This window comes from Rana temporaria, chromosome 2, assembly GCF_905171775.1.
Source record: "Rana temporaria chromosome 2, aRanTem1.1, whole genome shotgun sequence".
Classification (NCBI taxonomy): domain Eukaryota; kingdom Metazoa; phylum Chordata; class Amphibia; order Anura; family Ranidae; genus Rana; species Rana temporaria.
Window position 1 is genome coordinate 356,626,757 of NC_053490.1, and position 16,216 is coordinate 356,642,972.

The 16,216-nt window shown below is 44.1% G+C and overlaps 1 protein-coding gene across 6 annotated transcripts in view; it reads right to left on the bottom strand.

Moving 5' to 3' along the window:
• Positions 1–1,287: 1,287 nt before the first annotated feature.
• Positions 1,288–16,216, bottom strand: part of TBC1D22B (TBC1 domain family member 22B) — a 911,570-nt gene continuing 896,641 nt past the window's right edge. For all 6 annotated transcript variants that reach the window (XM_040337614.1, XM_040337609.1, XM_040337613.1 and 3 more), the window contains one exon: positions 1,288–1,985. In XM_040337614.1, the coding sequence (XP_040193548.1) occupies positions 1,857–1,985 (129 nt within the window). In that variant the 3' untranslated portion in view covers positions 1,288–1,856. The remainder of the gene's footprint in view (positions 1,986–16,216) is intronic.

Genomic DNA, 16,216 nt, shown 5'->3' on the forward strand with positions numbered 1-16,216 from the left:
TTTCCTGTATCATTTTAGTTAGTAGTGCTTGGTTACATATTTTAAATATTTGCAAGCTCCATCACCAAACTAAAGTAATAACTTTGTTTCATTCAGAGATAACATTTTTGTGAAATAAGCAAACTTACACCCAGCTGTAATAACTTTTCCCTAGTAAAGGGAAATCCAACAGGTGCACTTTATTGAAGGTCACAGTTGCAGTCCAGCAACAGACATATGAGATGATCAGGGAAAAACAGACAGTATATATTATCATCTGTTTGTAGATTGTGGACTATAGTGTTTTTTCCTTACCCTTACCTTTCATTTAAAGAATACCGTTACATTCTATAGCAAGGGCAAACCAAAAACACAGTGCAAGAGTTCATAATGACACTTGTTTGTTTATCTTTCACTAAATATTTTTTTTTTTTGCAATGACATATAGCACAATATAATTTGCAACTTAGACATGTACTGGCTAGCTGAAAATGTCAAAAATCATCATCTGGTTATTTATGCTGGGTTTTCATCACTGCAGACTTTAACCAAAATGCATTGTTTAACAGCGCATGACACTAAATAAATGGAAGATCTCAAATAAAACAGTCAACTTCCATTTCCAGAGTCATTTTGGAAATGTATGTTTTAATACAAAAATAGGTGGCTAGTCACATTAGCAGAAATAGAGGGCCCCTAACCACCATTTTTTTTTATTAAATGGGAGGACAACAGGCTGGGGCACATAGCAGCTAGTTATGTATGTGCAGAATTCCAATAGGAAAATGTATTCTCTAGAGCAGGGGTGTCCAAGCAGTGGCCCGCGACCTCCTACTCTGGGATGGGATAGAATAGAATACCGTTATTAGAGATCAGTTTATTACTAAAATCACAGTGTATATATGGGCATCTGTTCTGCAGTGGTTACTGGGCTGCTTTCGGTACTAATCTACAGATGCAGAGCAGTGCACCTGCTGGTTACCTGCACTAAGCCATAGACTTCTGTTATTACCTGTGAGTTTGTTGAGCTTTCTGAAAGTGCACCAAACCTGCAGAATAATATAAGAAGTCTCTTGCAAAGTGCAGAAAAGCCAAAAGGTAAACTGCGTTGCAGTTCGACCCAATTGGACCCTCTATTCACCTCTAAGGAGTGGCAGATGTAAACCGACTTGTGTCCTACCTCCAATTCGATCAGGCTGTGTCCCGTGTCTGCTCTGCATATGCAGAGTGGACACGGAACCTGCCACCCGCTCGCTCTGCGGATTGTGGCCCGCAACCAGTTACCAAGTCGCTTAAGTGGCCCTTGTGCTTCAAAAGGTTGGCCACCCCTGCTCTAGAGCTCTCAGGTATGCTACAACCGTACCCACTTTTACAAACTTTAGGCTGAAATTTGTAACTAGGTTCCACCTCAAAATAAATTAGACATATTTGCAGGGAATGTGTGCATCCTAAAAGCCAATGGCACTCCAAAGATATGCAAGTACCTCTATATACTGGCAGGCACTCCAGAACTTACTATCAGTTTTAATTTAAACAGTCCATTTTATTTGTACTTAGTTCAGTACCTATCGTTATGTACTGTATTAAGCTAATTTTTAATAGACTGTGTTTTTTGCACACAAAAAATACATTTTTTTTTTAACAAATACAGCTTAATTATATAATTTCAATCCATATACATACAAACATTTCTAATATACAAATAATTCACATCATGTCAGTCATTAATCTTCAGGTAAATGCATACATATGCCTTGCACACAAATCATTGAAGTCCATATGAGTGAGTAATGAGTTAAAAGAGGCACTAAAGCAAGAAGTACCCTCCTCTTCCTTCTGTCAACATTTTCTGGAGTATAAAGCAATAGACACCGATTTCACCGACGATAATGATTTGGAGCATCAGCAAACATATACTTCAGTCTGTATGCTTCTGCAAGTAGGAGACCAATTTCTTCGTTCCCCCAGTGGATTGTGGGCAAATTCTGGAGGAGCATAAGAAGACCCTAAAACAAAAACAAACATTTTATAGTAAGTTTAAATTTAAACTTTTTTACTAAAAGTCAGACCTTAAAGGGGTTGTAAAGGATAATGTTTTTTTAAAATAACAAACATGTTATACTTGCCTCCTCTGTGCAGCTCGTTTTGCACAGAGTGGCTCAAAACCTAGTCTTCTGTGGTCCCTCTGTGGCTGTCTTGGCTCCTCCCTGCAAGAACTAACCCCCCTTCATGGGAGCTCTCTCCCATGGGGGTTAGTTCTTGCAGGCGCACTCCCGTGATACAGCCGGCGGCTATAGCCGCTCACTGTATCACTTGGCCCCGTGCCATTGGATGTGATTGACAGCAGCGCGAGCCAATGGCTGCGCTGCTATCAATACATCCACTCTAGCCAATCAACGGCCAGACTGAGCGGAGAAGAGGACGACGGGGGTTGGCGTAACTGTCAGACGCTTTTTCACCTTGATGCATAGGATGCATTAAGGTGAAAAAACATGAACCTTTACAACCCCTTTAATTTGCACTTGACATGACAGAAATTGGGTAGGGGGGGAACTAATGTATACACCTGCGCTGACAGGGAATACACTGACAGAACAGTGAGTAGAGGGATGACTTTATCATGGTGCTATTATTCTTTCATTGTCCAATCAGCAGGCTGGAGTTGTGTTCATTGACCAAGAAGGTTAAGGGTCAGAGTGCAGAGCTTGCCACTGGTACTTGGATCACAGAACTGGCCATATATGAAGAATAAGTTAACTTATTTGGAGCATGTCATTTAGGGTGCAACAAGCTCAAACCCTCTTCCCACACCCACTGTCAAATTCCCCCCCAAAAAACTGTGGGGCTACAGATATGTAAAATCCAAGACTGAACTTACCTTATTTCTGCAAATTTTCTCTGTTAAATATATATTTTAAAAATATGTAAAATAAAAAGTGTGACTGCAGTATACTAATTTTCTGTACACTCTGCTGCACTGTTATCAGTTAGAAGTGTAACCAATCCAGTCCAATTTTTTCTGCGGACTACAGAACACCTCCCCACTAGATGAGGAGAGGGCAAGGTGTTCTTTTTTCCAACATACTTACAGATCTAGGGTAAAAAAAAACTGCTGCTTCCCAGATAACAGTACAGTGAGTGAGTAGTGTTATCTAGGAAAGGACATTGTTATTGGCAGGATCACCGGCTGAAAATAAAAGGAAAATAAGCCTGGAAAACGAAAAACGAATGCAAGTACCACATCCAAGGACTTGTAAGCTGCAATATATCAGAAACAGAAGGGCACAGGAGTGGTTAAAATAGGTACATTTATATAAGACAGGAAAAACAATATCCACTTCCATGTTAAGCTTCTCAAGCATGAATCAAGAAACTGCACATCAAGGGTGCAGGACCTGAGATGACCAGCCAGAGGCAGGCAGAAGGTTGCGCTGAGCCGCTCAGCTGTCAAATGAGCAGTGTCTGTGAGATCTGAAAGCACACTTGGAAGAGAAGGTGTAGCAGGAAAGCAACATGCCTCAGACACACATCCTTATTTCTCAAGTCACTTTCTCACAGGCTAAAATTCCTCATAAATAAAGCATTAAAAGAAGACAACAGTAAAGTTAGCCCAATTTGTTTGGTATTGTGTGTTGAACCCCAACTTGTCACGCTTCAAAAATGTGCACGCTCGTGGAAAGGCGGCAAACTTTTACCCTTAAAAATCTCCATAGTCGACATTTAATTTTTTTTTGCATGTTTCGAGTTACAGAGGAGGTCTAGGTCTAGAATTATTGCTCTCACTGCAACAATCACGGCGATACCTCACATGTGTGGTTTAAACACTGTTTTCATATGCGGGTGCTGCTCACGTATGCATTCGCTTCAGCGCGCAAGCTCGTCAGGATGGGGCTCTTTAAAAAAAGTCTAATTTATTTTACTTTATTTATTTTTAGTTTTTTTTTTTTTCAATTGGGTCACTTATAATATAAACATTCCTTGTAATAGAAAAAAGCAAGACAGGTCCTCTTAAATATGAGATCTGGGGTCAAAAAGACCTCAGATCTCCTATTTAGACTTCAATTCAATAAAAAATGACGAAAAAAAGGCCCTTTAAGAGCTATGGGCGGAAGTGACGTTTTGACGTTGCTTCAGACCCTGCTATGGAGGCTATTATGGAGAAAGGTAACCGCCGATAACGAATCCGCCACAGAGACCACCATTATCGGAAACTGGACCGCCGCTGACGTATATAGTCGTGCAGCGGTCGGGAAGTGGTTAAGGCGAAACCCCACGCCGAAAAAAAAAACAACAAAAAAAAAAACAGCATGGGGTCCCCTTGGTCTTGTATGGATTTTGAGGAAATCCAGGAAAGTGGGGGTATGAGCGAACAAGTGCCCCCCTTTTGAACCATATCAGGCCACATGGCCTCAACAAGGGGAGGGGGGTACATGCTGGGTCCGTGGCATCACAAGGGGGCAGTGCCACCAGCTGACATCGGCAGGTGGCCCTGCCCCTTACCTATATAAGAACCATCAAACAGCTGAGCCTGCCATTCCCAAAGGGCCTAGTAAGGATTGGGGGACCCCCACGCCGTTTTTTTTTGCAATACATTTTGCATTGCTAACATTGCCTCTGAGCACAAGTCACATGTCCCAAGTCAGACCAATTAAGATGCTGATTTGACTTGGATGCAACTTCAATTAAATTAATGGGCTGAAATAGGACCAAAGTAGTGCAGAAACCTTTTCAAAAGTCAGCACGACACAAGTAGGACCAGTTAAGACAGCTCCCAAAAGGGAGACAATGATTTTTAAATGTCATGCAACTTGTCACACCAGTGTGAACTGGACCTAATGGATTATCTCACATAGGCTATTTCGTACAACATTTGGTTTTTGCACCTTGTTCCTAGATCAGAGATACTTTGTATCGCATGGAAACCATTCAAAAGGTATTCCAGGAACCCTCCTACATCTGATTGTCCCTGGACGTTCAGTCTTTATACACATCCATCCTACACAGTGTGGACCTTGGTGCTATGAATTATATCCTCACCTTCCAATCTAACTTACATTTTAATCCAGCTCAGTTCATTCTCAAGGGCACATATTTTGCACTCAGCTATGCTAACCTAACTATTGGTTACTTGGAGTACCTTCAGATTTGGCAATACAATTTCCTTTGCTCAGAATAAACAGTGCCTTGAAAAAGTATTCATACCCCTTGAAATTTTCTACATTTTGACATTTTGCAATCAAAAAAGTTTTATTAGGATTTTATATGATAGAGCACAAACACAACACAAAAGGGCACACAATTGTGAAGTGGAAGGAAAATGATTAATGGTTTTCATGATTTTTTACAAATAAATATCTGAAAAGTTTGGCCTGCATTTGTATTCAGCCCCCTGTACTCTGTGCAAAGCTGGTAGACACCAAAAAGACTTGAAACTGTAATTGCAGCGAAAGGTGGTTCTACAAATGCACCCCACACTTGTCAGATATTTATTTGTAAAAAATGTGGAAAACTATTTATAATTTTCCTTCCACTTCACAATTATGTGCCACTTTGTGTTGGTCTATCACATAAAATACATTTACCTTTTTGGTTGTAACATGACAAAAAGGGGAAAATGCCAAGGAATTGGAATACTTTTTCAAAGCACTGTAGTGTTATATGGATGGTACAGTACATCAATAATATCATGATTATTTGAGGTGATCTGGATTCTTTGATACTGCCCTTTGAAGAACACTGCAATAATAATGACCTGGGTCTTTCACTTATGTAAGTGATCCCCATCTTTTATTGTTCCTTGACCTAGAATAGGACTTTTAAAAACAGGTAGAACCATTGCATTGGTTTATGTTTACACTTGCGCAGCTGGCATCATCCCAAGTGGATTCAAAATTTGACCTAGGAGTCAAATCTGCCGACTTAGGAAAAATTGTACTTGTTATGAAGATTATACCCAGTGGCGGCCTGCCCATAGGGGGCGCACAGGCCCTGCTCTCACCTTGATATCCGTTTTGGTGCAGGAACATGCCCCCGAGCACAGACAGTGTGCATTCAAGGACATTCACCTGCACCCAAATGGATGTCAAATTGGGAACAATAACCCTTCCTTACTCCATCCAACAATTCTAGTTGTACTTGAAGTATGAAGGAGACCTGCCCCAGGAAAGGTGCCCCCCATGACAGGTAGCTGAGCAGGGTATGGAGATCTCAAAAAGCACAGTGCCAGTCTCCAGGTCCCTGATCTTGAAGAAAGTGAAGTCAATCCTGAACACATTCGCTGCGCAGATAATGTGATGACAGAAGACAAGCGTCAATGATGACAGAAGACAAGCGTCAATAATGACATAGCGCCTAGCACAGGACGGTGACAGGTCTGAGTGAGTGAAAAACTTGTAAAGCGCAGCACATGCGAACTGAATCGCCTCTGGGAGCTGTTTCCATTCCATGGGAAAGGAACCCTATTTGACTTCAGAAGAGATGGGTTTTAATCTTTCTCCTGAAGGCCAAGTGGTCCGACTCCAGTCGGATGGTAGTTGGTAGCGCAGCCGAGGTCCTTGGACTGCAAATCTTCGATCTCCTTTGGACTTGTATTTGGCTTTGGGTATTTGGAGTAGGTTTTGATTTGTGGATCGCAGAATGCGATTTTGGTTATGGGCTTTTATTTTTTCGCATAGGTATTGGGGGGCGTTTCCGTGAATACACTTATGCGTTAGTTCTGTCTTTTACTGGCATCCAATGAAGTTCTGTCTTTTACTGGCATCCAATCCAATGAAGGGATCTCAGCGAAGGTGAGATTGATTCCCATTGTTTTTTGCCAGTCACTAATTGAGCGGCCGTGTTTTGAACGACTTGCAGACGAGTGATTTGGTATTTGGGGAGTCCTAGATATTTGCATTTGCGTAGTCTAGTCTGGAATTGATGATTGTTCCCACCACGACTGCAATGTCCTCTTTCGGGATAAAAGGGGTGAGTCGGCGTAGTAGGCGCAGCAGATAGTGCGATTCGCTGACTACAGACCCTATTTGTGCATCCATTGTCATGTAGGAGTCGAAGATGACTCCGAGACTTTTGACTTTGGTACTAGGGATGATAGTTTTTCCCAGAATGGGTGGGGGGTCCAGGTTGACGCGGGGTGACTTTTCCGGTTTGTGTGAAACAGAAGTAGTTCTGTTTTTGAACCATTGAGTTTAAGATAACTGGATGTCATCCAGCTATCTATTAGAGAGAGGGATTTCTCTAGTCCAAGAGAATGATCCTTTTTGTTGCAGATGCGGAAATACAGTTGTGTGTCCGTCTGCATAGGAGTGGTAAAGTAGCTTCTGGTTCCTGATGATTTCAAAGAGGGGGCGGAGATAGATATTGAACAATACGGGTGACAAGGGCGACCCCTGAGGGACTCTGCATGATACCGTACGTTTTTCAGAGCTGAAAGATCCCAGTTTCACTGTTTGTGATCGGTTTTCCAAGAAGGAGGAGAACCAGGGTAAATCACCTTCCGCGACTTTGGCCACTTCGGCTAGCCTAGCTAGCAGTAGTCCGTGGTCTACAGTGTCGAAAGCCGCGCTTAGGTCCAGCAGGATCAGGAGACAAGATTCTCCTTCATCTGCGGCCTCTAGCACATCATCCCATATTTTGAGCAACGCCGTTTCTGTTCCGTGCCCCGGACGGAAGCCTGATTGGAACGTGTCGAGTAATTTATGGGTGTCCAAATGCAGTTGTAGCTGTTGTACAACTGCATTTGGACACCCATAAATTACTCGACACGTTCCAATCAGGTCTACTGACAATAACTCACTCTCTATGAGCCGGCCTCAGGCCTACAACATGCTTCTGGTCTCAGCTCCTTTAGGCCTAACAACTCTCATCACCGTCCTCCCTCCCATGCATGGGGAGAAGTTTAAAAAGCTCTACTTTTAAATTTAGTGAAGAACTTTAATACTGGCTTTCCTGCTCATGAGCGACCCCTACAGAATTTTAATGAAAGAACAATAGATGATTATAAACAGTACAGTACACACATTGTTTGTACAAATTAGAAGTACACCTTCAAACCATGGTATGCAGCAACAAATATTTTCTACTCAACACATTAGCATATTTCTAGGAGTAGACCAAAGAGTGCAACACAAAAAAGGAACCAGAAGACTTCTATGAGGTATGAGTATCCCGGGTGCCATTCTCCCTCCAGAGCCTATTATCTTACCTCTACAAAAGCAGACGGTCCATAATCAGATCAACCAAAGCCAAACCAGGAACGTCCAGCCATTGTGCCCAAATTTTGTAGAATTTTTTCATACTCCCCCTATTTTGATAAATAAGAAGGCCAGTATGGTGGCCTGAGTTTATGGGAGGAGCCCGGAGGGTATTTAGGGCAGCCCACTCACACATGCTCTTTGTCGGTTCAGTGTGCGGTACTACACGTCACTGGGCTGACTTTTCCCAGCTCACCTCATGTCCGTGAGTCTGCGCATTCAATCGCATTCGACATCGCAAGCGCTTTGCGGCTTCTCCCTTCATGGTCTTCGCCGGCGGTTCCCGCTTACTGTCGCAGGTAGGATTCAAACCTTTTCATATCTTGTGCAATCTTGCAATTCGTTATGCTTCCTATCCTGCATCCCTTTTGGGAAAAAAATCTGCATCTGAGTTACTTTTACTCATGTTCCAACATCATTCGGCTCAGGCGTAGTACATTTGTAACTTCCTTCTGCCAAACATACGATTCATTTGTAAATCCATTTGATTGACATTTGTTTGTATGGGTTCTTTGGCAGATTGAGGTGGTAATTGGACTCACATGGTGCCTTGTCTGCACTTGATTAGCCTGGGGGGGATGGGTGGTTGGTAGGTGTTCGGTTTCAAAGCAAAGGGTAGCATACACTCTACAACCAATTCGTATCAGATTCGTTCAATACTCCTTACTATCAATTTGAATCGGATGCATTTCACAACCGTTTTGTATCAGATACATTGCATACTTTCTACCGTTGTCATTCATTGTTTCCCCCATGTCGTGTGTTTTAGTTCCCGCAGCGGAACTTACGAATTGCTTGTACACGGCTTTTCTCTCTCATTTATTTACCAAAGTTATTGCCTGTGTGTCATGCATGGCGCCACACCACACTCTTGGGATGTGTTGCACATCCACTCCAGTCCAAAGCAAACCCAGTCGCACGTTCACTGTCCCAGGTAGGATTCGTTAGCTTGTTTGTCATGTCAAATTCGTGGCCACTCATGGTGTCACCTGTACCATATGTTTGGTCCCCGCAGTGGAGCTTACAAAGCATTGATACGCACTTCTCGTGTTCTGTTTTCTATACCAAACCTCGTTGTTTTGCCCCATGCACGGCATCACGCTACACGTTCCCGACATGTTTCACTTCAGCCACAGTCCGCCGCAAACTGACTCGCATGGCCCACTGTCGCAAGTAAGATTTGTTATTACATTCTTTATGTCTTATCAATTTGCTACCATTCGTTGTCTCCCATATCGTTCATTAGTGGCCCCTGCGCAACCTACGATTCAAACAGGCGTTGTCCTTCTACCTTATACTGCTTCCTTAAGGTACAAAAAAAACAGGTGTTTCTATCCCACAGTAACCCAATTCTTATTGATTGAGACCTTGCAACCATGCAAATCATCTCAGCAGTCTGATACCCTCGCTGAGACCCTTGCAACACATGACCCTTACAAAATGCAAAAAAAGAAAAAAAAAATATATAAAACGCAAAAATAAAAATAAAAAAAAACAATTGCCACCACGTAATCTCAGCCCAGCAACCTGACACCTGTTGAGACCGTTGCAAGGACGCAAAATTCGTCTCCACAGCCTGACACCCTTGTTGAGACCCTTGCAAACGCAATACTGTCTCAGCAGCCCCACACTCATCGAGACTCTTGCAACCACACAAAATAGTCTCAGCAGCCTGACACCCTTGTTAAGACCCTTGCAACACATGACCCTTACAAAAAAAAAAAAAACGCAAAAAGAAATATAAAAGTGCAGAAAACAAACAAACAATTGCCACCACACAATCTCAGCCCCGCAACCTGACACCTGTTGAGACCGTTGCAACGACGAAAAATTTGTCTCAGCAGCCTGACACCATTGTTAAGACCCTTGCAAACGCAATAACGTCTCAGCAGCCCCACACTCATGGAGACTCTTGCAAGCACACAAAATTGTCTCAGCAGCCTGACACCCTTGTTAAGACCCTTGCAAACGCAATACCGTCTCAGCAGCCCCACACTCATGGAGACTCTTGCAAGCATGCAAAATTTGTCTCCGCAGCCTGACACCCTTGTTGAGACCCTTGCAAACGCAATACCGTCTCAGCAGCCCCACACTCATGGAGACTCTTGCAAGCACACAAAATTGTCTCAGCAGCCTGACACCCTTGTTAAGACCCTTGCAAACGCAATACCGTCTCAGCAGCCCCACACTCATGGAGACTCTTGCAAGCACACAAAATTGTCTCAGCAGCCTGACACCCTTGTTAAGACCCTTGCAAACGCAATACCGTCTCAGCAGCCCCACACTCATGGAGACTCTTGCAAGCACACAAAATTGTCTCAGCAGCCTGACACCCTTGTTAAGACCCTTGCAACACATCACCCCTACAAAATGCAAAAAAAAAAAAAAAAAACACAGAAAAAAAAAAATTGTCACCACACAATCTCGGCCCAGCAACCTGACACCTGTTGAGACCATTGCAACCATGCAAAATCGTCTCAGCAGCCTCACACCATTGTTGAGACCCTTGCAAACGCAATACCGTCTCAGCAGCCCTACACTCATCAAGACCCTTGCAACCACGCAATACCGTCTCAGCAGCCTTACACCATAGTTCAGACCCTTGCAAACTTAATACCGTCTCAGCAGCCCCACACTCATCAAGGCCCTTGCAACCACGGAATACTGTCTCAGCAGCCTCACACCATAGTTCAGACCCTTGCAAACGCAATACCGTCTCAGCAGCCCCACACTCATCAAGACTCTTGCAACCACGCAATACCGTCTCAGCAGCCTCACACCATTGTTGAGTCCCTTGCAAACACAATACCGTCTCAGCAGCGCCACACTCATTGAGACCCTTGCAACCACGCAATACTGTCTTGAGCAACCTCCCACTCGTCAAAGACCTTTGTGACCATGCAGTCTCGCCCCAGCAACCTGGCATTCATTGAGACCCTTGCAGCCAGAAAAATCATCTTTGGCCTCATGTACACTGCTGTTGGTAAACAGACGTTTAGGAACAGTTGGTTGTTTTTCAGACACCCCTGATTTCTCCTCTGTTATCTTGTCAGTTCATGTACACAGGATCATTTATAGTCGTTTCTAGGCAGTTGAGTTTAGAAACCTTCCCGAAAAAAAAAAAAAATGGGTTCAGACGGATGTTCAGAGGCATTCGAAACGCAAATGCCTGTAACAGCTTGTAAACACTGCTTTCAAGAGTCCCCTCTTTAGGGACATGTCTAAAATCCTTACTCGCTCCCTGTTTAGGGCTTTGCCCAGACTAGTCACCCAAACAGCCATCTACCAGGCCTTCTATGGTTCCCTACAACCTAGTGAATTTAGTCAGCGGCTCCGGCAGTCACACACTGCTCCGACGCCACCCGACTCGCTTTCAAACCACTACACTCTCACAGTCTGCAAACGCAACAAACCAGCCCCTGGGGTTGACATCAACCTGTTTCAGACTGACACCCAGTGACGGTGCTCGACCCACTACTGCTCCATCTACCCAGCCAATCTGATGGTAGCTCGTTAATACCCTTTCTAAACCACCTCCCTGAGTGTCAGCCAGTGTGTCAAGCATGTCAGAATCCTCCTAAGTAACTTGGGCTTCAAACCCCAGTCAGTTCTCTGGACATTCTTTCCGAATTGGAGCAGCCTCAGTTGCCTCCCAACAGGGAGTACCAGACCACGTAATCAAGATACCAGGCTGATGGAAGTCTCCTTGTTTTTCCACATACATCCCAAATCCTCATGAAGGAATGGCACAAGCCGTTACCAAGCTGGCTCAATAAATACAAGAAATCAATATAAACTATTTCCCTATATGAGTCTTTTGCCCCCTTTTCTTGGCATACTGACCAGACCACCAAGGCACACTTCAGGTCTATTTATGTTGTATGTCTTGTCGCGTGTTTATGTGATCCACATCTCTCTCGGTCAGAGGGTAACGACCATAAATAAGAAGGCCAGTATGGTGGCCTGAGTTTATGGGAGGAGCCCGGAGGGTATTTAGGCAGCCCACTCACACATGCTCTTTGTCGGCTCAGTGTGCGGTACTACACGTCACTGGGCTGACTTTTCCCAGCTCACCTCATGTCCGTGAGTCTGCGCATTCAATCGCATTCGACACCCTCCCGCCCTTCCCTTTTTCAGGGCACTTCTCAGCATATTCTTCTTCAATTAACTACCCATTACTTACCTTGGGTATGCCCCCCTTTTCTTGGCATACTGACCAGACCACCAAGGCACACTTCAGGTCAATTTATGTTGTATGTCTTGTCGCGTGTTTATGTGATCCACATCTCTCTCGGTCAGAGGGTAACGACCATAAATGTATTTTTCCAACCCAATAGTGCCTCCCATTTGATTCAGCCATTCCTTCACCGCAGGGGGTTCTTCTGACTTCCAGTGCTTCAAAATTAGTTTCATAGCCTGGAAGAGAGCCCTAGCTATCGCTAGTCTAGAGGGTTCCTCATTCGGGCCCTTTTCTATAATTCACAGCAAGCACAGTTTAGGGTGTCCAGTAAGCTGGACCTGAAATACACAATTAATAGTATCCAACACTTCCTTCCAGAAAACATGCAGTTTAGGGCACCTCCATAGCATATGGATCAGGTTCACCGTGGTCCTTCATGCATCTTGTACAGGAAGGATCCTCTTGCACACCCATTCTCACCAGTCTAACTGGTGTGTAATGTACGCACAAGTGTATATATAACTGGGACAACCAATGGGCCACGTTCAGGGACCATAGGGGAACTGAGAGAGCCTCTTCTCATTGGTCCTCCTCAAAGGCTCCCATGACCCTCTCCCACTTGGATATGATCCCTGCAGCAGGAAGGAATTTGTTGAGGAGCATAGAACAGCTGCACAAAATGAAACCTTTATATGTGGTTACTTCCCTCATGTAATTAAAAACGGGTGTGGGGCTCTGAATCCAAGCATCCCCATCAAATTGGTCCTTAACTGCGTGTTGGAGTTGGAAATAATAGAATTGCATGGAGGCAGGGAGTTTGATTTTCGACTGCAAGTTTACCACCTCTAAATATTTGTGCCATATGTGTAATCCCGTACTGTTGCCATCTCGTGCCATATTGTAACTTTTCCAACTCCAAGTATCGCTTTTTTATCCAAATGGGGCTATACCTAGTGAAACCCTCTACTTGTTGCAACGCTCTAGCTTTGTTTCATCATTTGTGCATCAGTTTGTAAGTAGGAAATAGCTTATTTGGTTTGGCAAACCTCCACCAAGTTCAGCACTGAAGTACTAGGGAGGCTCAGGACCCTAGCTATGTGTTGAAGTTGTGAAGCCAGATAATACAGCCATTGATTTGGTAGTGCCATCCCTCCTGCATCCTTCGTACTTGTAACTGTTCTAATTTTACCCTTGCTGTTGAATTGAGCCAAATAAGGGACCTAGAAATTGAATTAATGACTCTGAACTGCTTTAGTGGGACAACCATGGGGGAATTGTGAAGTACGGTATATACAGGAGTTGTGCTAGCACCTTAGCCAGTATTTTCACATTTCGATTGCAAAAGGGATATTGGTCTATAGGAGCCTGGGTCTAAGTGGTCTTTGCCAGGTTTTTAGTAGTAAGACTATAATGGCTTTAGTCAGAGAGGAAGGCACCCAGTTAGTTTGGCTTCATTAAACACCCCTAACAGTCTAAGCAATTGCTGTTCACCATATTGCTTATACACCTCTACAGGGATGCCATCCTCCCCCAGCGCCTTGGAGTTGGGGAACATTCCGGTCACTATCTGTAGCTCCTCTAGCGTCCAGTTGTTGTTGAGCCATGTCTGACAGAGTGGGTAGCTCTATCCCTTCAAGATATGCATGATCGGTATAAATTGGAGTAATATGAACTGAGAATCGTCATAATGTTATCCGGGGAATTAGTTATCTTTCCATCAGATGCCCTTAGGACACCAATGGATGGTGATGTCTGTGGAGCATGGGAAATGTTTGCCAAGAGGCGACCAGTATGCCCCCCCCATAAAAAGCAAGTTTTCTGAAGAAGCGTTTCCGCTCAGCTGTAGAAGAGGTGAGCCGGATCAGCGCATCCTGAGCAGACAGCCATGCATACCTATGATCTTCAGTGGAGTTAGCAACAAATTTGACCACTGGGTCATGTACCAATCGCTCCTCCCCCTCCCTTTGTGCACTAGACGTCCTTTTGAATGCATTTATTTCTCTAATAAACAGCCCCCTAAGAAAGTCCTTGAATGTGTCCCTACATCTAATTTTCTGTTCTATCTGGGCCTGTGATGGTAAAAGATTAAGCCAGAAGGCATTTAACTTCCAGGGGGCTCCGAGTAGTGTTGATGGGGGACAGACTTCCAGACCCAGAATCAGTGGAGAGTGGTCTTAAAGTGGAGTTCCGCCAATTTTTTTTATGTTTGTCTGTGCTGCATGCTCTAATCTCATAGTGTTCAGAATGGACAATTTTTATTTAATTTGTTGCTTGTAAATACCTTTATTTTGTAGTCCTTCATTACTTCCTCCTCCTTATTTGCCTAGGCTATTTGCAAGGGTTTCTGGGATAGGCATCATGTTTCCCAGTAATCCTTGCAAACCTGACTGAAACCTATTACATTGCTTGTGCACTGAGCATGTGCGAGATATGCAAAGCTGAAATTCAGGAAGTCATACAGTCTGGCTTCATGATGCCCAGGCTTAAGATGGCCACGGTCTATTTCTAGATTATAAACTATCTAAATGCTGTAACAACCTAACAAAACGGACCTTAGTTTACAGACTAACTTTACTAGACTACATTAAGCTTGTGTATTACAGGGGTATTTATATTTAAAAAGTGAAATTGTGGGTGGAACTCCCCTTTAAATACCTCCCATATCATATGTCATCTCTGCCACAGATCGGACAGTTGTATCGGTCAATGCGTGACAAGGACATATGTGTTTTTGAACTGACATTTCCCAGGGTTCCTACTCCTTCACAAATCCAACCAGCCCACCTCCTCGACCAGTTTTCTCAGGGCTGTTGGCATGCGCCTTGTCCTGACGCAACTAGGGGGTGTTTGTCTAAGTGGGGGTCCAAGTAGCAGTTAAAGTCACCCAAAATATACAAAGGTACCTCCGGATGGCCCAACTGATAGTCCAGGATGGCCCGCAGGACCTGATTGCTACCTGGATGTGGGATATATACAAAAGCAAGTATACATTTCAAGGAAAATAGGCGGCAATGTAAAATGACTTCTCTCGGTGTCCACCACACTATCTAGTTCCTGGTAGCCTAGTGAGCCATATATCAACACACTCACACCTCTGGAAAAGGAGGTGTGAGTAGAATGATAGACCTCTCCCACCCACCTGAAGTTGAGGCAAGACAAGGAGTCGGGGTGAGGTGAGTCTCCTGCAATGCACAAATGGCAGGGAGATAGTTCTCATAGACGTGGAAACCATTGAGCGCTTGAGGGGGTCACCAAGCCCCTAACATTCCACGACATCAGTGTTGGCACATTCATCCCACCTGTCATGGTAGATGTATATCAGAGCATTTAAAATATGACACATTCCACTTCTTTTCATACCTCATCCCTCCTCCCCAAGCCCAGCAGAGGGTAGTTTGCACAAGACAGAACAAACATAACATTCAAGGGCTTAAGTGTTGTGGTCTCTGTACAGTACTGCGTGAACACTTCCAAACAATCTGAACCGCTGAGTGCAACGGCACTCTAAACTCAGTGTGCACAATCCGTTGAATTGGGGCCTCAAGTATGACCGCAAGCATATGGCGTAATGCTCTGGTCACTGTCGGGATCCCAAAGGCACACAGGACAAGACCAACGATGAGGGATTGAACAGCAGGTAAGTCAATAGGACAACAGGTCTCCCGCTGGCATCACAACCACCAGCTGGGGGATTCAAATTAGGCGATTTGTGACACATTAATCACAGGGTGAACATTTTTTGCTTTGCACACGCTCTCCGTGGGGGGGACGGAGCGCAATAAATCAACTCCCAGCATACCTAAGA